Source organism: Astatotilapia calliptera, chromosome 20, assembly GCF_900246225.1.
Source record: "Astatotilapia calliptera chromosome 20, fAstCal1.2, whole genome shotgun sequence".
Lineage (NCBI taxonomy): Eukaryota > Metazoa > Chordata > Actinopteri > Cichliformes > Cichlidae > Astatotilapia > Astatotilapia calliptera.
The window spans coordinates 9,030,747-9,054,328 of NC_039321.1; the positions used below are offsets into that span (position 1 = coordinate 9,030,747).

The 23,582-nt window shown below is 40.3% G+C and overlaps 1 protein-coding gene across 2 annotated transcripts in view; it reads right to left on the reverse strand.

Annotated features, from left to right (window-relative positions):
* LOC113013016 (metabotropic glutamate receptor 7-like) overlaps positions 1 to 23,582 on the reverse strand; it is a 73,814-nt gene that overhangs the window by 32,930 nt on the left and 17,302 nt on the right. For both annotated transcript variants that reach the window (XM_026153540.1, XM_026153539.1), the window contains 3 exons: positions 11,866 to 12,082; positions 4,751 to 4,886; positions 4,018 to 4,172 (listed from right to left, as the gene is read on the reverse strand). In XM_026153540.1, coding sequence (XP_026009325.1) covers positions 4,018 to 4,172; positions 4,751 to 4,886; positions 11,866 to 12,082 — 508 coding nt within the window. The remainder of the gene's footprint in view (positions 1 to 4,017; positions 4,173 to 4,750; positions 4,887 to 11,865; positions 12,083 to 23,582) is intronic.

The following is a 23,582-nucleotide window of genomic DNA, read 5'->3' on the forward strand; positions in this document are numbered from 1 at the left end:
CCTGCGATAGACTGGTGACTTGTACCTCGCCTGTCGCTCAGTCGCAGCTGCGATAACCTACAGCCCCACTGTGACCCTGCATTGGATAAGTGGAAGAAAATAGATGGATGGATGTTATTTCCCCTTTTGTGCCAGAAAAATCCAGAAATTGTCATTCCAAAAATATTGCTTTTCACTGTTTCAGTCTTTTAATTCTTCATAATGCCACATTCGAACATTTAAAATCAAATTGATGCAAAGCCACAGATAAATATCAGTCATTGCCACTGTTAAATGTCAGCATATTTGGCCGACAGGCTGATGTCGTCTGATATATTTTATAGCATCCCAAATGACTGGAGGAGAGTCTGAATTCCCCATTTTAATGTCACTGTGTATCCACTCTTTGTTATCCAGTCCCATTGGCTGAGTTGTGGGTAAAGGTAATAATGGCTAATCAGAGCTGAATGACTCAGCTGATTTTCCTTTCAAAGACCATCAATAATGCATGGTGGATTAATAATTTTCTCACTGCCTCCAGAGTGTACATTTGTCCTGGCTAGACCTCCCCTAATTAAGGAAAGCTTCATAAAACCCAGCCTTTCAAATTTCCTCAATTGTAATGATGAGTGGTTATTAGGCCTGTGACACTGAACAGAACTTAAAATAGATGGCACATGCTGTGAATATTTCTGTGGTAAATTTTGCATGTCCTGGCAAATGAAGCTATATAATTCCCTTGTTCGCTTCCATTTTCTTCAGGGCAGACTTCTTCAAACTGCAGTTTTAAAGAATAACAGAGTCGTTAATGACATTTCATTTAGACATTAATGATATAAAATGTTAAAATAGTCCAAAAAAAAAATTTGTGTACTATTAAGGTTTTTCTCAAAACCACCATTAAGCGTCGCTTTTGATAACGAGGCAGTGCTTCTGTAATAATTTTAATACCTGTGATGACTTCCAGAGATGAAAAAGTTTACAGTCACTTATTTCTGTGTTTGAGAAAAGAAAAAATAAGTCATTTTATTCTAACTGACTTTAGTTTGGTCTTGTGCAATCCACAGCCAAAGATGGGAACAAGGACACGCTGGTTCTCTGCAGGATGTCAAAAGTCATTCAGAGAGATGTAGGAAATTGTTTGCTGAAGCAGAAATACATGATGCAGAGGGAGGTGAAGTGGGTAGAAAGAAAGTAAATAAAAATATGTCCTTGTTCTTAATAGTCTTTGAAGATTGCAGATTTTTGCTCAGTATATGTTCAATGATGCTACAGGATTTCTACAGCATACTTTTTTCACTGCAGTCCAATCTGCTGGATGACACGACGGTTAAACGTAAAAGCGATCGTTCACTTTGATGAAACAACAAAGAACTATGATTCTGGAGCATTTTAAGATCTTTTCAGCTCATTACTTGGGTTTTATCATTTTCAATATTGACTTTTGCCTTTGAAGATGAATTCATTTTCATTAAAAACAACAATACACTACCCGTGAGGCACCCGGGAGTACTCGTGCAGCCGTTAGCAACTAGTGATTGAACACTGAACCAACCTTTGGTTAGAGCCATGATCCTAGAAAAAGGCAATATGCACCATCTGAACTTAATAAGGTTTCACGTTTTTGTGACAGAACAGCAAAGACGAGACAGGAAAGTGGGGAAAAATGTACGACCTGGTTAAATGGCACAAAGAATATGTATATGTTATATGAATATGTATAATACACTGTGCTAAAACAATAAAAAAAATTTTTGGACCACCATTAAATGTAAGATTTACACCACAGTTGTCCTAAATTAACAGTACTGGTAATTACCAAAATCATTTTTTCATGTTTCTGTGATGGTTAATCTTGCAGCATGTGCAAGCTCTTTAATCAAAATTATATTTTTAAAGCTGAAATATAATTATTGTTGTTATCCATTCATTTTCAAATTTCCTGTTTAACAAAAACTCTGTAAAAAAAATTTGTAAATCACATTATGTTTTGATTAGGTTGCCAAATTACAGTTATTTACTTCCATTCCTGAATAGAAAAATTAGTTTTGAATGTTATGCTTGATTAATTTCTGATGTCTCAGAGAAGTCCAGTGTGCCGGCTCAAATTTGGCTTTATTTTTTGCCAAATATATAATAATAGAATTTTTAGTGTTTTTGACAGAGTTCTAAAATATTTGTGTTTTCTTGTTTTTATGACAGGGGGTCCAATAAATGTGTTAAGTGCTGTATGTGTTTCAGAATGTTTCAGTCAGTAACTAATGCATATTTTTAATCTGCCAAACCATAATCATTTACTCCGTAATATAGCAGTCAACATGTTTGCCTCACATGTAAAAGATCCCAGATTCAAGACTGAGAACAGACACAAACTGGGGGGAGGGTGACAAGCTAGTGTAAACCCCTGTAAAATGGGAACCTCAGAAAGGATTTCTTTCACCATCAACAAATAACACATTACATATTGCACAGCACAACCTTAACTGGAAATCCTGAAATACGCCCTGTTGTGAAGCTATTGCTTCAAACAGCTACAAGGATAAATGTGCAGGCTGCGCCACCTTTAGTTTTCCAAGACCTTATGGATAAATGGGAAAGGGGCTCTTTCTGTCACAATCAATGATAGTGAATGAGAATATATATATGGATATGCTAAATCAATTTCAGTGTGTAATAGTGCCAGAGCAGTACAGTTCAATATGTTATACAGAATGCATATATCTCCCAACTGTAGACATAATTTCCTCCCCAATTTTTCACCAATGTGCCTGAAATGCAAGAGAGAAATTGGCCTTTGGTCATGTCATAAGCTGCAAAAACACCATTCTAATGTATTATCAGACAGAATATATACTGGGCTGAAAATGGAGATGGACCAAAGTCTATTATTTTAGGTCTCCCTGGTAGATTCATCCCAATGAGAAAGAGAGGATTGTACTGTATTATTCTGAAAGGAAGAACCTCTTACTGAAGTAGATTAGTGAGAAAGAACCAAGTATTAAAGGTTGGCATAGAGTGTCATTAGAATATCTCACAAACATATCACATTCAAAAGCAGACCAATTTGGAAAACCTATTTGAACTACTCGAGACCTAATGTATCTACCATCTGGCTGCAGAGTTTGTTTGCTAGTTTCTTTTCTAAATGTTCTGATAAATGAAGACTGATTATTGTCATTTTTGAGAAGCTAGGATGATGAGTTCTGTTTGTGGTTTACTCACATAAATGTCTTTGTTTATAGATTTCAGAATGGATCCATCCTTTTATTATAAAACTGAAAAATTTGAGGATTAAGTGTTTAAATATGTATATTTTTATAGTTTTTCAAATCATTACAGTGCAATACTTTGCACGATTATGGATATACTCATAAGCACAAACACATGGCTGTTACACCTGTTACACTTTTTTATATATATTATACAGGATATTATACACTTTTACATTTTTATATATGATTCTTACTCCTGTTTTTTTTTTTCTCTTAGTTTAGGTAAAAGTTTTTCTAGTATGTTTCTCACAGTCGGGGGGAGTATTTTTTAGCCGGAAAAAACATTTCACTGTATGTTGTACCAGCTATAACTACATGTGACAAATAAATAAAGAATTGAATTGAATTGAATAAAGAATTGAATTAAAATCAAATGCATGAATCCACCGTCTCCTGGTGAGCACTTTAAAAAGGGTGAAGCTGAAAGTACTTATTCCAATCCTAAACTTATGAATGAATTGAAATTTACTTGATAACCAAAAATAAAGGCTTCCTGTGAACACCATTGTTTTCTTATATTGGCTTGCTGTGTAAATGAGCAACTGTTGGCAAATTTATGCGTCATAAACTCAACAGGTAACAATGACAGCATTGTATTCACAGTATTTAGATTGATATCGTACTTTCTTGTTTTTAGCATTGTTGACTTTGAACTGATGAACAAATTAATCAAGCGGGGGGGGGGGGGGGAACGACACCCTTAATGAGCGAAGCAACGTAACAAAAGATGCGGTGAAGACTGTAATGTGAATATCTGTGTGCCCACCTTTAATGGACGAGCGTTTCGGCAGTATAGTGATTGCTCCCACTGCTACCTCCTCAAACTGGTTGATCGGGCTGCTTTTGGACCCCCAGCTGTCAGATCCAATCCACAGGAAATGGCCCACCTGATTGGCTCTCTTGGTGGCATTGAGAACTCCCCTGCAAGAACATTCATGTTTATTAGGAGAAAGCAAAAAAGGCATGTGCAATCTAATATCTATTACACAGAGCGTCAGCCAGCTTTAAGAAGCTGTTTGGACATTACAGCCATCTCATGCACAGTTCTCCGGTTTATCTCATTAAACCTGAGACGACAGCTGTTTTGTGGGTACGTGTTTATCTGTTACTTAAAGAAAACAGACATTTTTCCTGTCTGTTTTCCTTTTTCCTTCACTTTCACATCCACTTTTTAGTCGTTCGAGCTGAATTTGCAGTTACCACAGTAAATGTTTGATTCTGTGTTTCTTTACGTAAACACTACCCATGGGGCATTGTAAATGAAACAATATCTCTGTTGCTTTGTTGTGATCTGTATTCCCACTTCTCCTCAGAGGCATGCTTGTTTTTGTGTTGTTACAGGTATGTTTGTGTTGCAGACACAGCCCGTGCACATGGTAAATCTGTGCCTCTAGCCTTTCTTCGGGAGCTGCTACTTAGAGATTAAAGACCTCGACATGGCAAATCATCAGCATGCCTGAACAGACATGGGTGAAGCCAGAATGTGCGGCGCTGCTCACCGTATGTCTTCTTCGCTGGCAAAGATGATGACTGCCCGCGAGTGCTGCGTTTCCAGCAGTTGTTGGATGGTTTTGTCGTAATCTTCCAGCTTGGGGTTGTGTGGAATTTTTACAGACTGGGCGATGCAGATTCCACCTTTTTAATGGGAGAGAAGTAAGAAATGATAAGGCCTCTGGGATGATCTCACCCATTCACCCGCTCTTACACAGAGATGTATGCGCACAAACACACAGAAAAAGCCCAAGGTCAAAATATTTGCTTTGTTTTCTTATCCTCTATGAAAATCTATGAAAACAGAGCTGAAGACTCTGCTGATTTTAATGAAGCTGTCATGCGTGCTACACAGTCTAGATTATGTATATTCTTACTGTGCCCACAGTAACATTTCACTATAATCTGCAAACCACAATAGTATGCAATATGAAGCTCACACTGCGCCTTCTAACCGAGCATCAGTCTCAGAGTGAGGGAATTATAAACATATCAGCTATAACAAATCCAATAATCCACACCAACAGGGACATAAAGCTACAGATTTTATATTATGGATTTGGGAAAATCCAGCAGCTTGTCATTGAATTTTCATTTAAAGTCATTATCAAACAACTCTTACTGGAACCTGAACCAATCAGATAGCACAGCTGGCAATAACAAACAGAGAGCATATTAATACAGACAATAAATCACTCTCCGACGGGTCATCACTAATGAGTTTGTACTGGATGGAGGGCGCTGATTGCTTTAGAGACTAACTAAATACAGCAGTTGCTAAATACTTTATTTGGCACAGTATATCATCAGAACTGCCTTTTAGCACATGACTAGATATTGCTTTCTGTTATTCATCAGCCAGTTATTGAGTAGAGAAGCAAAACTATAGCTTTAAAAATAAATAAATAAGATTTTTGGCCTACTCTGGTGTGGTAATTACAGGTGTGGAGGATAAGATAACCTCTTAAGCACTTTGGATAAACAGATAATATGATCGCCTGTGCCAGAGAACATCTTAACCACTGTGGCCCTAGACTGAAGCAGCTTTTGTCCCCCGGTGAACAGCAAACGTCTACCGAAACAATTAAAATTATTCCCACTCAAGCATTTTAATAGTCCGAATAACCTTTTAGTTTGAGTTTCTCTGCATAGTTAGAGAGGTGGAAGGAATCTCTTAATTGCCACTCTCTTCAGCCTCATTACTTTAATATAAACAGCTTTTCGCTGGGAGATCACACGTCTCCAGTCAAGGTTTACTGTGGCAATTTCTGACGGCAGAAGATAAGAAAATGACAACAGCTAAACCTCCTCTTTACTCTCCATTTTTCTAGTATCAGCAAGCAAAAAATTGTGGATTTTTTTTCTTGATATAAGAAATAATCGAGTATCTGCCAAAGGACCTCTGGGATAGCTGCTGTTATCCTCCCTGCATGGACTAAACTTAAACATGGAGACACTGCCAATGTACTGGTTGTTGCTTAAGGGTTTGTTGTATCCTGTTAAAGTGAAACGTGCTTGATGTCATTTGTGCAGACTAGCCAGCGCTGTTGGTCTCAAAGGAACGGCATTTAAAGCTTTGTTTCAGCAGAGAGATTTCAGATCATTTCAGCCTGAATCTACAGTATGACACTGTATTTGTTATCTTTCTTTCCTTTTTTTCTCCTCAGGAAGCTCTAGCTCTGTGCTGTGACTGATTTGGTTAAATTCATATTAGCTGCAGCTCTTAGTTCCCAGTTGCAGTGTGGCTGCAGGTACATGGATACATATAGTGACTGCAGGGAGGGGGAAAAAACAAAAGAAAACAGAACATACATCTGCTGAAAATCCATTATCTCCATTATAAAAATAAAGAAAAAAGAAACCTGGGGGCTTGTGTAAAGAGTCATGATGGTTTAACAGTCTTCAACAGCAATGTACTATAGGTCACAACAGTCAATTATACAGACAGATACCACAGGAGCCACTGATTAAGATAAAGAAGCATTTGGAGCAGATCCCATTTTCAGAAATAAAGAGCACCAGAAGTGAATGTGCTGCAGGCTTGAAACCACCCTAAAGGCTGCAGGCTGGTAGTTGTGCAACAGTGGCTAAATTATTGAATGGCTGCAGAAACCCTCATCTGTCAGTTAGTGAGATGGTCAGTCAGTTAGTTTGGAAGGCAGGCGCGATGAAACAGCAAGTGTTGTATCGGTGGTTCCACAGTACTGTGCGTTGGGTCAGGCCGTTTTCACCTGTCACAGGAAGCCGTGTGGACTTGAAAGAGTCCTCGACTCAAAGAGAAGATTTAATCAAGAGGAGAGCGTGTGTCTGTGTGATGTGAGACAGATAAATGTCAAGTTCTGAGAGAAGAAAGTGTCTTATTACAACTAATTGAAGTCAATTCAAGAAAGAGGACTAGAGATAGAGATGGGGGGTCTTTTAAGCTGTCGTTTACAGTCGGTGAGTGAGGACAGGAAGTGGATTTTTCAAAAATATATCAAAAGACTCGAAATTTCTTGAAGTCAAAGCGAGGTGAATTGGTTTGTGACATTGAAAGCTTTACCTTATTCACTTATTCGTTTACCTATGATCCAACGACAGCATAATAAGACTATATACACCATGAACCTGTACCCTCTGCTCCAACTATGATTAATATGTTAAAGTCAGCTTAATGATAATGATGGCTAAATTCATCAGGCCCTTGGAAGTTCTGCGCTTATCTGTTTGAGTGCCATAGGTCATGCACTGCATTAACTGCTTCAATTATTCATCCTCACTGCCCTCGGTTCTGGAAATGCACGGCAGGGTGAGGAATCCAGCATTGCCATTTTGCTTGGTGAAATATAAATCCCTTTAAATTAGAGGCTCTTGATGGATTCGACCCCCCGCGTGACTACTCAACACCCTCCAAACCTGAACCCCCAGGGGATCTATAATGCTGCAATTATATTTATCACCTCGATAGTCAAAAGGAAGGCCCTCTTCCCCCCAGTCTCTCTGGCTGAACACTTGGGAGTAAATCACTATGGACTGACAAACAGCTGACATTCACGTGCTACATCTTTGTGTCCTTCTTAATCCAGCGTGCCTTTTCACTGCGGGTCTGGGACTTGGCAAAGTCAGAGAGTCCTGCGAAAGTACTGTGGTCTATTTTATGACCGGTTTCATCCCCGGTCTCCTGCTATTGCTAAATATGAGTCCTGTCCTTAACAGGCCAATTTCTCCTCCCTCGCAACTCAGACTAGATGTAAAACTCATTGTGCTGGCAACTTACTGCGATCAATTCCACAGTGATACTTTGTGGGAGGTTTTCCTGAAATCCAAGTCGTTTTATCAAATGGGAAAACTAAAACCCATCGCTCTGGCTTGACTCCAGACAGACAGGAAAGTACAAACTACAGTTATCTCTGCCAACTTCACCTGAAGCCAGGATGAAGGTGCACAATAAGATAGTGCCTGCAGAGGAGAGAGAATGTAGAACAAAAAAAAAAAGAAACAAAAAAAAAGACGGAGAGGAAAAAATTGAAGAGATCAATACAGGCTGGCCATCACTCTAGTCTCAGCTTGGGGTAATGGGCAGCCATATTGCATTAGTCCGCTAGATAGTTCTCCTTGAAGTGGTGAAGCGAGAATCCTACTAATGCATCTGACATTTCAATGCAACCAAACACGGCAGCCACAAAGAAATTTCTCAAGGCCTCGCAGATCAACTTGCACGGATGCTGAAACAATATCCACCCAGCAATGCTGTTGTTGTTGTTGTTGTTGTGCAGCTCTTAAAAACAAAAAAAAAACTAACTGTATTTCTTCAAATAAAACCCACTTGTTATCTCCGATCAAGGCCGGGGGGGGGGGGGGTGGATCACAGAATCAAATAAATATAGCCCCTTAATACAGGCCAGGAAATGAAACAATCCCCTCTGCCTGAAAATGTTTTGCAACAAGGCTGCTAAGAAATTAAACAATTGCAGGAAGTGTTACGTTTCAGTGTCCTCAGGGAGTGTGTCAGGGAGGATCCAGGTTTGCAATATGAAGGTTACTGTAAAGCTACAATGTTATGCATATTCTGCTATTGTTAGTTTTTTTTCTTCTATTATATTTACAGTTCATGTGCTCATGCTGTGCATCATTAAACACCGTGTGAAATTAGCAGAGCACGAGTGCATTTGGTAGCTGGATTGATCACCATCCTCGTTTTGACACACATTGATGTGTTGAGGGCAAGCGGGATCCTCCAGGCTTAAAAGGCGAAGCCAACCCAGAAGTGCCAGAGACTATAGTTCCTCAAATAGCCACTTGAGGCTGGATCCAAATGCAAGTCAGCCCCCAAAGACTCCCACGTGCACACGACAGCCTGTTACAAAAAATGCTTTTAGTCGGCACTGCTAATTTTCCTGTTCATGAAAACTGTACGGGGGGTACATTTTTAATAACTCACCAGAGTAAATTTTATGAGAGCCCAAAGTTATGCATTATTAGAGACGTTTCCGCTTTGAGTGACAGGCAGATGGGAAACAGGCGGCTATAGCTGCTAGCTGTCTGCTGCTCATCAGCTCAGCTCTGTTGTCTGGAGCACTTTTAATACAATTATCTGACTAATCTTGTTTGCTGTGTGGCTAATTGTACCAAAAGACCACTGACGATGCCTGTGCTGTAGTATTTTGTTAATTTTATTGTTAAGTTAAAATTAAAGCATTGTAGTTTTTTTTATATGCTAGGTATCTGTTCAATGCATCCTTAAATACAGCTTTCTAACCATCCAAAAACAAACACTTTTAGCTCTAAAAAAAAAAAAAAAAGATGGCAGCCCATTGTTTATGGATCTGTGCATCAGAGTGATGCTCTACTTGTTGTTAAAGTAAAATAAAAAGTTTAACAGATAAACTCAGGCAATCCTGTTGATTTAATTTAAGACTGAGTCACTGCTCGCCACAGTATTAAGAGTGTAATGCAGTAACTTTAACAGGGCAAGTGGGAGAAGATTGGAACGAGGCTTAGTACCTAATCATGATTACTTATAGAGATGAAATGGAGGATATTACAAACTAAGGCCTGCCTCTAACAAAAGCCTGTTACGTCCTGAAGTTGAGGTAAATAAAGAACCCGGTGATTATTTAGGAAATATAGTCAGCCATTTAGAATAATTCTTATTTAATTCAATACCTTTGCGGTTAGTTCTGGTGCAGAACCGGTGCCCCTGAATGAATTCTGTGACTGTACATTCACGCTATTACATAATTAATGTGTTTATTAAAGATAAGATGCCTTGGGTACTGGAAGCTTTCCGTCATAGGGAATAATTCCCATTTGTGTATGAATACAAAATAGTGCAAAGCGACTGGAGCTCAGTTGCAACAGTGTGACTGAACAACAATGGCTTATAATTCCATAGCCCTTATGTAGCTGTTAGAGAGTCATAATAATATCACAGTGTTTACTGCTCTTTGCATAAGAATATAGGAGACATCAGTAGGAAATGAGAAAACTAGTGGGAAGAAGCTGTGTTTATCTCAGGATACTGTTTAGGATAAATCAGGTCTTTTCCCTATTTGTTCCTATTCAGGCTACTTTCTCTCTCTTACTTCTGCCTCTGCCCCGTCTATCTGTCGATGCATATTACTCAGGCACAAACAGCTTCTTAAAGTTTTAATGAGTGATCACACTGGACATGAATGCACACAGATAAAATATTCATGCATGCTGGACTTCTGATCGGTGCCTGTGGGACATCATTAGCTTCGCTCATTTTAGAGGTTTCTGCGCATTAGTCTATTAGAAGAAGAGACAGAGATCACTCCCTTCAAAATTACAGGAAATGGACTGGGATCTATAGAGGTGAGAAGCAGCAAAGTACTTCTGTGGCATGGCTGTGTCCTATCATGGATGAAGGGTAATTTTTCCCAGACCTGGGTGACATCCATCTTCTTTGCACAAAGGAGAAAAAGGCAGAGAAGCTACAAAAAGCCCAGCTGTTGTTACCTCTTGTGCATTAAGATCTTTCTGCAATCATTCAGTATGTTTGTTTGAATACACAGGGCATTGAAAATGTGGAGTAATGTACCCTTGTCCTAATTTCACACACAAACTGCAGTAGCAACTGCAGAAAATCTCTGCAGACCCTGTAAAGCGCAGCACAATAAACTCAATTTTTTGATAAAGCTAGTTGACCCGTTGTACTGTATACCAACTGAGCATCTCCTGGCGACAGTAACGACCGCTGTTTCACACAGACCGCTATGTGCCAACAACAGCAGCAATGTGGAAAAAGCTGGTGAGTCACGCGTGTGCACAATTTTCAGCCCAGTTACAGCCAGAAACCACCTCACCTGTGTGAATGCAAAGCTCTGCTGTAAGATCCTAACCTCTCTGGACACAAGTCTAAACATAATCACCTGTTTACCCAGCAAAAGGATCACAGTGGCTTTAAACAATCAGAACAAAACAAACAAAGCTGTTTCTAATAGGGAACTTTATCGACCATTAATTTTCTTTGTAATTATATGGCTTTTGTGAGAACAGCCTAAAAACGTTCAAGAAGCTCGACTCCATTTACTAAGCAGACTAAATATCTTAAACCTCTCTGCTACATACAGACCAGAGCGATTCGAGCTGACTACTCAGAGAGACCATCTTTGCTCAGACTCGTGCAATCTCACTTCCAGTGGTAAAAAACAAACAACAAAAAAAGAAAAAACCCACAATGGCAGAATATAAAACAAAACTCTCCCAAATGACCAGTTTCCGGACTATTCTCTTTTCTCCTCTTTGGATAAAGTGAACATGTTAGACATGTATTTTCAAACAATACCCTTTCTGCTTCAGCAAAATACTCAATGATTGCATTTAAATAAGAGTAAGATGTGTTCGGGCTTTCCTCATTACTGTGACGCGGCATCTTCTCTACAAGATGTTTCTCTGTCTACATTTCTAGTAACACTCCACAACTGGCTGGGGAGAGAAAGCAGAAGTTGCCAAACAGATCAATAATTCATCCACCCAAAACAGATTTTATAATGAATTGGAAAGGCAAAACTAATCATCTTCTGGGTGGGTGCAAGTGCAAGTGCGTTTTAAAAATTGTAAATACACATTTCAGAAAATAATTAGAACTTAACTTTGTGGACGGGTCACCTTTCTTTACCTGCTTCTTTGGAGAGTTGTGTGAAAGCCTCCACTCCCTTCTCTCCATAGCTGCCCTCCGAGGCGATGGTGGAGACGTAAGTCCAGTTCAGCGCTAGGATAATGTCCACCATGGCCTGGGCCTGGAACGAGTCTGGCGGAACCACCCGAGAGAAAAAGTCATAGCGTCTGTCATCACTCAGCTCCGGGGCCGTTGACGCGTAGCTGATCTGCGGGATCTTAAAGAGAAGAAGTGCGGCTGTTATTGTGGTGCAGCAGCAAAAGGTAGTTTCCGTGGTGACTACTTGGACAAATCACATTTTTTGAATGACTGTGTTTGAAATTGCGCACTATTTATTGTACGGTGCACTACATTTGCTCTCTGTCATTTTATTTAAGTGCTCTCAATTTAGTATTCAAAGTGTGAAATGTATGCGCTATATACCCTCGGCTCGGCGCTCTGAAAAAAAAAAATCCCGCAGTGGAACGCAGTAAGAGTATGTTTTTCTACCATTCTCAGAGACTGATAGAGTGTTTACCCGGGTCAGCCATATTTTGAGGCTAAACTGCCTCGAGATGGTGTGAGAAGACTTTTATGTTTTTGAAAACTAAATACAAAGCAACTTCCAGCAGCAACACTTACTAAGAAAACTGGAGGAGAAACAGCTCTATAAGAAGACAAGCATCTCTAAGGCTTACTACACATCATCTGTTTAAAGCATACTTTGTTTAAATATTACTTTAAGCCAAAGGGGATCTTTATTCTTAGTGTTCTTTAACACTACCCATTCTGTCACAAATGTTTGCAAAGGCAGAGTCTGCCGCTTAAATTTTGTACACCTGCAGCAATGGGACTGAAAATATCTGGTTCCAACGGTTCAAACTTGTCTTTAAATATCTTAAACTGAGCCTTGGGGCAGCACCTGAGTTGTCAGCTTAAGTTAAGTTTTCTGATTGGTTTAACTGTGCAAGCAGAACGTTTAAAGAGTAGGTGGGTGGGACTGCTGGCTTACATACAAGAGTAGAAAAACCTTAAACTGATTGGTTGGGGCAGTCTGAAGTTTTTGGGTCGTTTGATTTACTTGTGCATACACTCAACTCATTGTCTGTAACTTTGGTCATGTTAAATAATACGTTCCACCATTATAACAGCATATCTATGATAGAAAATGAAGGAAAACATAATAGCAAACCTTTAGCTAACACAGTGGCTAATGCAGAAAATGTAAACACTGTTCATCTCCTTTCACTGTGTCATAGCCAGATGTTGATCAATGTTTTTGACAAATTGGGGTGTAAAATAAATGAGCGTTTTACTTTCCTTATATTTCATATTACCTCATCAACTGATCAAGTACATATTCACATTTTGCAATATTTTACAAGGCCTATATTGGGTCTATTACACAGGCCATATGCAGAGCTGTCACTTTCAACTCTTATAGCATATCAATGAAGACTTATTGCAGAAAATGCCTTTGCAGCACTTTTTATAAAACAGCAGCACAGATTGTACTCTGTAACACTTACCCCTTAATAAGACCTTAATCTGTCTCCATCATCCTTTAGCATAGCCAAATTTAGAACTTAAAGAACTCAATATAACTGTGCTACTGACCTCATCTATGCACATAGAAAGACAAGTTTTATTTCATTTCTAGAGCCTTCTAGACTTTCAATCACATCCTATGGCCTTTCTCAGTGAAGGAAGTAAGGTAGCATGCACCAAAAAAATAAATAAATACAAATAAAAAAGATGACTCAAACACCTGGAGTTTAACATTTTAAAATAAATCCATCAGGTGCTTTTCTTTTCTTTTCCAGTTGTCTAAGGGATCCTTCATTGTGAAAGCCCTGTTTACAAATTCAAGAATGGACTTTAATGTTCACATTATTAAGGTTTTTATGCTGAATGGACAAGAAACATGTTATTTAAAACTTGCAAACGGTGCTTTCATTCTGCCTCATTAAGACTCGAGGTGCCTTCTGCACTCGTGCTACATCCGGTCTTAATGGGTTAAAGAAAGCAACATAATCACACTTAATTATCACCCCAATCTACGCAGCTACTGTGCAATTTAGTGAATGAGCAGATAAATAAGAGTGTCTCATAAGAACATAAAACTGATTCAGTAAGGTCAAGCTCTTTACAAAGATGCAAGATAGTCATTTTTCCTAATGTTTAGAAAAAGGTTAATAGTCTGCAGGTGTTCTCTGAGTACCCTTTGAGTGGTTCAGATTTTGATGGAAACTCATTCTGTCAGTCCACCACTTTGGTCCAGAATTACCTATTAAAACTAAACAATTTTATGCCATGAAACTTTTCACAAGGCTGCATGGTTCACACATCAAACATTTCAACTGTCCAGTACTTTGATTATAACCAAATACTTTCATTCTGACGGTATTCCTGGAATAGACTTTATGTTAGGGCTGGGCGATATGGCCTAAAATTCATATCGCGATATAATTCGAAGCATGCGCGGTAACGATATATATCGCGGTATATTCTTTTCTTCTGTATAACGTATTTTCCACACTACAAGGCACACTTAAAATCCTTTAATTTTCTCAAAAATCGAGAGTGTACCTTTTGTATGAATTCTGGTTGTGCTTACTGACCTCGAACTGATTTTGGCGTGCAGAAATCTGTTAAAAAATGTTTTAGTACAACTTTGGTAAGCCGCACTGCTTGATGGATTGTCAGAGCATTACGGCTGCCTTAGTGAGGAGCTTTGCGGAGTAATCTGGGTCCAAAACTCCGTCTACTTCCGGTCCCAAAATCAAACGATCACTGAGAGTTAAAAACGGTCTAAATTCTTTAATCTTTAATAAAATCATCAGCGTTGCTGTTTTACCAGGTGTAACAATTAAGTTTAACATCCAGGCATCCATGAAAACAGAAGTTATTAAAGTTAGAAGTTAGAAGGACGTTAGCTCGCTAGTTTCCACCTAAACATGACATACCATGTTCTGACTGAGAGATTTTTGAAACTAATTAAAACGTACAGCTCTGCTACCACTTCCGACATAAATGAAGACAGAAAACTAAACAGCAGTGGCGTTTGCAGGGTTACTGAAGTTGGACTAGCTGGTATATAATGTTGTGCTACGTGATTGCTAGCGAGCTGTAGTGAAGCTGGAGGATGAATGCCAACTTTTTTTCCACTCGATAAAAGTTAACGTGAGGGATTCTGGTGGTTAGGGACAAATGCAATCGTATAGCAGGATGCTATACAAGGGCCAAACTTCAGTCAGGAGAACAACTGATCATTCATCCACAATACAAGATTAGTTATTAATATACTGCAACAACATGGGAATAGAGCAGCTGCGAGAGAATTCAACATTAATGAATCAATGTTACGAAAGTGGAGGAAGCGCAGTTTTTGGCTTTCCCCATATTTCAAAAGTTTCTTTGCTATGACTGTCGGCATAATTTGCAGATGATAATGGTTTTAGCCGCTGCGATGCTTTCGACCAAAACAGGCGCAGCTTGATGACATCATCAACATGCGCTATAGCGATAGAGCGGTATAGTCAAAATCTCTATCGTTGGCCAAATTTATATCGTATCTATTGTATATCGTTTATATCACCCACCCATACTTTATGTGTGTTCAGACAGAAAATTAAGTCACTTTTAAAGTCACTGCAAGGACAAGAGTGTACACAAATTTGTCTGGAAAGGTGCAAATTGATGCCAAGACACATCAGTGTGTAATAATGGAAGTCTGTGCATAACCCAGGGATTTAAATGGAGTGGGAAAGAATGGCAGAATGGGAGAGCAGAAAAAACTTTCACAGACACACGCAGTGCACCCAGTGTTAGCTGTAGCTGTGCATCTGGCTGTTTGGGGTGAATAAACACAAATAATCCAGCTGTTAAATTTGCACAAATGACACGAGGCGACGCTATGCTTTCTGTGTCTGAACACAGTGTTTCTCTTCTCTTCTATTCACATGAGCTGTATTAGCTACTAAAAAATCCAAACTCCTCAGACAACAAAGGGATCTAGTGTTTATCCAGTGTGTTTCGGGATTTGCCACCATAACCACATCTGCTGTCACTTTTAGGTCAAAAATGCCCCCCTCCCCCTCCGCTTCCATTAGACAGGTGGGTGCACAAGCAGGGACATACAGCATGTCCTCTTGAACCCAGTGAAGTAGCCCATTACACAGTCCATTAAAAGCAGTGTGTGAATGGCATTCATTTCTGTTAGCGTGATCAAAAGCAGTCGGACACTGGGGAAACACAAGAATGAGGACACTGCAGCTCGCTGATGAGAATGCTTCAATTCACACAGTGTGAGCTATAGCTCACAACTCACAGAGGGTCAGTTGCACAAAACTGACAAATGGAGGACCAGAGGTGGGGGTTAGACTCAAGGTAGCTCAATATGTTTCAAGCAATAAACAAATAAACACATAAAAAGAAGAAATCAGCCAATGCCAAATTTAAGTCAATGTATGAGCAGGGAATGCTGTTGCATCACAAGTCAGATACTACCAAATCCGCCTAAATTGAGTGTACTGGGTTAAAGATGAAGTACAACAAAGTAATGGAAAAGCAAAAGCAACAGTGATTTGAATTTAAAAAGGCTCTTCTTCCTGAAAGTGAAGCACCTATTTGGAACATTTGATAGGGTTCTATCTATCAGTGCTGCTGTAGTAATACCGTGGAGTAAAAAGGTGTTATAGGTTTGTTGAATCACGTCCTATCTCCGCTCCAGCTGGGACCAAAAGCTTCTTGAACATTTGGCTCTCAGGAGCTTTTCGCTGCAGGGAAACATTTAAGATGGCAATGTCTTTTTACTTTGTCTCAGGCTTGCACCCTGTTGATATAATTTCTCCACTCCCTATGTCACAGGAATTGCAGCGCAAACATTCGCACGTTCAGTCGGTCCTTTTTTAATTAGCACTTTGACCTCCAGGTAACAAAAGTGCAAAACCCTGATTGAGGAAAAGCTCGGTTGCCGAGATTAAACCTGCTGAAAGTATAAACTGATGCTGACAAGATTGTAACACCTTTCAATTTTCCTATCTGGCGGTTATTAATTTAGCTCCCTGTATGAAATAAGTGGATTAAATTAAAATCTTAACTTGATTATCTTTCTCAGTAGATTAGAAGAAACCGAGTTTCACGTTTCCACTTTGGTCACAGTTACGTGACCGATTCTCAAATCCGTCAAACAAATAAGCTCTCGTTGCAACAAATTGCAGCAGATTTGAATGTCTTTAGAGACGCTGATAATGCAGACATAATCAGGCAAGGAGAACAGATATTTCATCAACACTTTTGAATTGTTTTTCCGCAAATGACAATCTGGAGTAAAAGATTTGTTTTCCCTCAGTCCTTCCATCTAATTTGCTTTTATCTATATTGCACTTGATACTTTTTGTGAGTCGCATGTTTCAATAAGACATTTGACGCTATTACATGTGAAAGATGACAACATTCATAACGACGTCTTTTACGCTACAGTGCCAACAAGGTGAAGAGATGACACCGATGCCTGAAAGCAGTCTGTGTCGATGACAACTACAATAACCATGAACCGATCATGAGCAACTAAAGTCAGGCCAAGAAAGAATGATTAATGATGCCCCCCTTCAGTATCACAATTACCCAAAGCTGATGTCTGGCACCTGTCATCTGCAGTATAAATCAAGGGAAGGATTGCTGAGGGTAATCGTTGGCTTGCTCTTGAATGTATCTGGGCTGACAGGATCGATGGAGGGAAAACACAGAGGTCTGTTATAGGGGACACTGTTTTATTGATTTACCACCACAAAGTGCCGTAGCCGCCCTGAATAAAAATCTGTTGGTGGAGCTTAACGAAAGTAGAGGGGGAAAAAAGCAGAAAAGGAAGGCAGAGACTGAAGGTGGGAGGTGGGAGGAGGGTGGTAATCTGCTTACTGACATTAAATGAGAATTTCAACCTGGGTGTTTAAGTGGAGAGGTGACTAAGCGAGGTTGTGTAAAGGTTAGGCGCATTCACAGTTAGTAGGAATGCCAGGTGAAGTTAATTAGAGCACCGTGGCCTTTCGCTTGAATTTTCACATACGGCAGCCCACAAGCACCATGGGCAGCTCTAAAGAAAGGTGAGAGACTGTAATGTTTGTGCTTAAACTGTCCTGCTCTGCTAATGTGAAGGTGATAATTCTAATGAGCTGAGAGCAATTCTTGCAGATGCTGCTGGCTGCATGGTCTCTCTCTCGTGCCACAATTTGTGATTATTTGAAGAGAAATATGCAGCATATGGCACAGCACGACTCTCAGGCGGGGTAATGGCAAACATCTATCCCTGAAGATATGAATGAACACATATCCTTCTGTACAAAACAGAGGGCTATAACAGTCCATGGATTCTAAACTAAAAACAAGGGCCATCTTTCAAAGTCAGAATTTCTCTTAAAAAAAAAAACGAGACTCTGACTCCATCACTCAAAAATTAGGCACAGAACACTGGAATATTGTCCAGGCTGGGCTTTCTATCCATTAATCCATGAGCAACTCTCAAAAACACAGCTCCAAATAAACTGTGAGTGACACGGCTGAAATGTTTCCCATGGATGGCTCTAACTGGGGCAAGGGCATCCAGGCAATTCTTGTTGCAGGAATCCCTGTGCCTCTATTTGCTGCATGATTAGCTTCTAAGTATATCTTGACATCAGTCAGCTCCACTCGGCTGTTGGTAACAATTCTCCACAGTGATGGCGGAAATGACAGCGGGTTCTGACAGACTGAACTCTAACCCCATGCTGTCTGAGGCTGAGCGCCAACACACAGATTGTCCACATGACACCAGCGCAATCACATGCAAACTCTGAGCGTGATCCTCCAAACTGGCCAACCAAAAAGCTACACACCCTGGCCGTAATAGAGCAAATAATTGCTGCCAGAAAAAAAAAAAAATCTCACATCACTAGATTTATTTGTAGCTCCGCTGCCTGGCGTTGTAAAACAACGATGGTCGATATTCTATAAACAAAATAATGCAGCACTATAAACAGGCCTGTAAAGATATTGAGCTGTTATCAAGTTTTACAACTTTCCCGCTAAATCAAGTCTCGAAAGCTGTGGTGCATGGCGGGCGGGGTCGGGAGGGGAACACACAGACACGGGTTTGTATTCAGACAGCAGTGCCATTTGTAAGCAGGGCAGAGGTAATGACTGTGTCCATACATGCAACCTCAGGCTGGGCTTTGGTAATCTCTCTTTACCAGAGCGTGGCACTGCCAGCACAGCCGAAGAGGCAGGGAAGGAAGGGTGGGGGGAACTGACAGCTTTCCCTCCCTCTATCTGTCACCCTCTCCCCCTCTTTCTTCCTGCCCATCTGTGTCTCTCATTCTCACTCAAACTCTCCTTTTGTGAAGGCTCTGTCTCATCAATGTGCCCCCATACAACCTGTAACTCTCAGTCTCGCTCCCTTGTTCTCCGCCCCTCGGTGTATTTCAAACCAGCTGAAGGGAGACGAGTGAGTTTCATCTTCCTGTGCGTCTCTTCCTCCCTGTCGGCTGTCCGCATGCAGACACGCCCATACAGATGATCAGCAGACACTTCCTGCCCAGAGAGGTCCTTAGGCTGCCAGTTTCCCCCCAACCCGAGACAATCTGCCTTCAGTCATTTGGTCGAATGCCAGCCAACTTTGCCCTTCGTGGTGTCCTTCGTCCTCCTCTTTCCATATTTTTTCATTTTAACCCTCGCTCCAAAATTCTCCCACATACAATTAATTTGCAAAAGCAAATAGAACTACTGGGATTTTATCTTTACAATTTCTATCAACAATGCATCTGCAAATTTGTCAGTACCAAAGCAAAATCAGAATGTAGAAGGTTCACTGGGACAACAAATGCTGTGCCAACTTAAAGAGATCATTCTTTTCAGTTCAGTTCAGTTCTTTTTTTATTTCAAACATATACATTCACCAACGTTTCATAAAATCATTCCATACAGTTACATACATTTTAATGATAATGTTTATAAAACGTCAAGTGTCGACATTAAAGTTGACACATTAAACATTTGTTTGTTTATACATTTAGCAAATATCGACAATTAAAATAGAATTTGTGTATATTTGAAATTGTGTTTCAAAGTCTGATATTCACTCTCCCATTAGCTCTGGTTTTGGTCTCTACCAAATATGCTGCTACGTACCAAAGAAAGCCTCTTTAATGAGTCAGTCACACTAAAGTTAAAATAGGACATTTAAAGCTCATAGTTGCTCAGACTGAGAGGGCAACAACCACAACCTCTGGGTGACCACTTTTCACGAAGCAACTGGTCAAGTCATCTGATGAAAGTGAACCGGACTCTAGACAGTTTCAGTCCAACTCTGACTGACTGCTGATAATCGCTGCCTGGAAACCGCTGTCTAATTTATAAACGAGACAGACTGCTAAGACGTTGCGATCAGTCACTTGTGTCTCTTTGCAACAGAGATTTAACTGGTTTGGAACTGATTGCATTCTGACTTTATTCTTATATAAAAGCACGGTTGCCGAGCATTTATGTCATTTTGCAGTTCAATTGCTGTCCTGCTGCGACTGTGCCACTATTTGTGGAAGTATTTATGAATTTCTGATTCATATTTATGATTTTATGGATGGACTATAAGTATAAGTAGTTAATTTTTGTGTAAACAAAAAATTAAACATAATTTCCCTGGGGATTAATGAAGTATTCTGATTCTGATTTTGATAAATAGATGTCAAAAGATTTGCAACAGACGGGAACAGATTTGCAATTTTTGCCTGTTTTTTGTAGATAATTGCTGTATTATCACAAACATGATGTCATTTCAAACTTGAACCCATTCAATTGCAAACTGATAGCAATTGAATGGGTTTTAAATGAATGGGTTGAATGGAGTCAATAGATTTGCTGACTCCATCTGTTTTTAGCCACTTAGAAGATGGAAACTGACTGCGAGCGGTCACAGACCTGATCCTTGTCTCCAAAGCAACTATTTCGAATGCAGCGAGATCACAAGTGCGTTGCACAATAGAAATCATTTCGACCGTGTCTAATCACTGTTTACGCTAGTGTGACTGCACCGTAGCACTTAAGTGTGCCGCTATCTACTAGTTGCTGCCTGCGTCTGACCTTGAACAGAAAGAGTGAAGTGTGTAATTATAGGTTATTATAATTAAGTACAATTACAATACATAGACTGAATTGAAATTAAATGTGAATACAATTAAAGTTGCACCACGCTAACATGGTGATGGAGCTGTGAAATGAAGCATGAGTAGCACAGGTCCTGTGACTTACATGGCTGAAGCCAGCCATCTTGCAGCCTGCAGTTATTTCCAGTTTACAGTCACAAACCCAACTATTCACATTTACATCCTTCCTAAGTGTGGTGTGTGTCTCAAGTCTTGGATTAAAAGATACTGTAGTTGGCAAAGAAAATTAGGTTTTAACAGCGGCTGGGAGACAGGTTACTTATTTTAATCCCTCCACCACTAATGTCTTTACTCTCATTTTTCTCTCCTCTCCAAGGCCAGCCTCATATTGCTCGTTTTGCCATTTTCCCGGCAGCTTTTCAACAAGGATATTACTTGAACACTATTTAACCAGTCGGGATGTTTATTGTTGCAGCAGCTGGTTTTTTGCCTTGTTCTTCTTGTAGAGAAATCACAACACCCTTTCAGAGTTGCCCACACGTTGAACTAGCCCCGGTGTTACATGACAGAAAGTTAGGCTTTTATAATCCTTTATCTAACACGACCTTCCATCGTCTCCTTCTTTCCGCCCACTTTTCTTTCTCCCAGTCGATTCCCTCACCCTCTGTCTCTCCCGCTCACTCCATGCCAGTCCCCTGGGCAGCTCCCGTGCTCTGTGCCGGGCCTGAGCTCTTGCATGGCTGCCCTGCCAGAGTGTATTTTAAGACAACCAGCATGTTTCTCCATGGGTATAGAGGCTAGGTATGACTCACAAATCAGATATTTGACCAGGAGAGCCACACAGTAGAGTAAAGCTGAGGCGTGGGAGGAAAGTGTGGATAGCTCACAAAGGGAACCTGACCGACCTCCATCTTTCCATCTGGTAAACAGACTGCTATTTCAACTGTATCGGTATTTCAAAGAAATAATAATTTCCCAACACCAAATAGCTGCCTATAAGCCTCATCAGAGAAGAGTGTGTATTGAGCAGAAGCTCAGCATCTATGCAGTGCATCGTAAAGGTGTAGTGTGTTTGTTGCTGCTACAAACACATGTCACAAATAGAGCCTAGTGAGTTCAGGATCCTGCCTTTCATGCTAGCATGACAGTCGAGCTTTTATCCTGTCACTCATGAGAGTTATTTTGTACAGATACAGTATCTCTTCAAGTCATTCCGTAAAGCTTCTTTTGACTTAGGATTCAGACAAAGCAAGGCCCTGCAGAGAACAATGCGGTTCAACAGAACAGCCTTGATCATCGAGGCTGTGCTGTGCGCTTTCTTCAGGTGTGACAGAATAAAACACAGCCTGCAGGTTTATGACTAAGTGTTATCAAATGTATTCCTCTAAATCCACGGGATCTCACATTACAGTTGGCTGTATTGATTTTTCCCAGCTGTAAAGTGCACTGGACGCAGTTTCGTTTTTTTCCTCTGTGTTCTTTATAGCCTGCATGCTGACTACATTTCTTCGGCTGGAAAAATAGGAAATCTCAATAATGCTGAAATCTACATGTCGTTATTCCTCATGTGACACATCTGAATACAAATGTCCATATTTGTGCTTTGGGAATCATGGGTGTGCGACACACGTCGACACCCCTGCTCGGCCTCATTGCTTCGTCCAGTCCTAATATCGCTCTGACATATTTTTCACCAAAGAGCGAGCATAGGTTCATGTTTTTCCCACCTCCACCTGGAGCATGCTGGGTCTGACACATTCATTGTCAGTCGTGCACCTGCAACACTCTGACCTGCATCCCAATGAATCCCTCTGTACTCCCCCCCACCTTCTCTCCCTATGTAGCGCTCTCTTCAGACTCGACAGAGCATCATCACCAGGCCCATTTCTCCCCTAATAGTGCAGACAATGCGGGTGAGCCTCCTCGATCTTATCGTCCCTGTCTGCTCACAAAGAATTTTTTAGCAGGGCCATATAATTACAGACTGATCACAGGCGTGGAAAATATCACAGCTATCCTATTCCTTGTGTTAGTACTTCTGAGCTCTTATTTGATGCCATGCACTTGAGACATATGTACTGGTTTGGAAGGCGCACAGAACATTTTCATAAGCAGTTATCTGCTTGCTTGGCATTGCCTGCAGTGCTGCCTTGAACCTCTCCCAGAGTTGAGATCGTAGTATATTATCTGCAACACCTGCATTCACAACACACACACACCAAATTCCCTGTCAGCCCTCGTGGATCTGCATGTTGAGAGTAGTTGAAAGAGCATGGAGACGAATGCACTTTCCTCACACAGGTGAGTTAAAACAGAGGTAATGTCCACACACCGTGCTGTGCATTGTGGTAACTGTAGCGGTTACAGACTGTCTGCAGTCACAGTGTGTAGTGTAATTTCTACGGCGCTGAGATCCTCGTGTTACAAGAAATAGGCAGACTTAGCTGCTTAAACTGCCACTCAGTAAGATATTCACAGTCATCGACCACGGCTTTATAAAATTTGCATAACAACAATGAAAATTCAAATCTATAAAAAGGCAATAAAAATGTACAAACACGAGAATTGTAGTTAAATTGAAATGAAAAACAAATGAGGGGATAG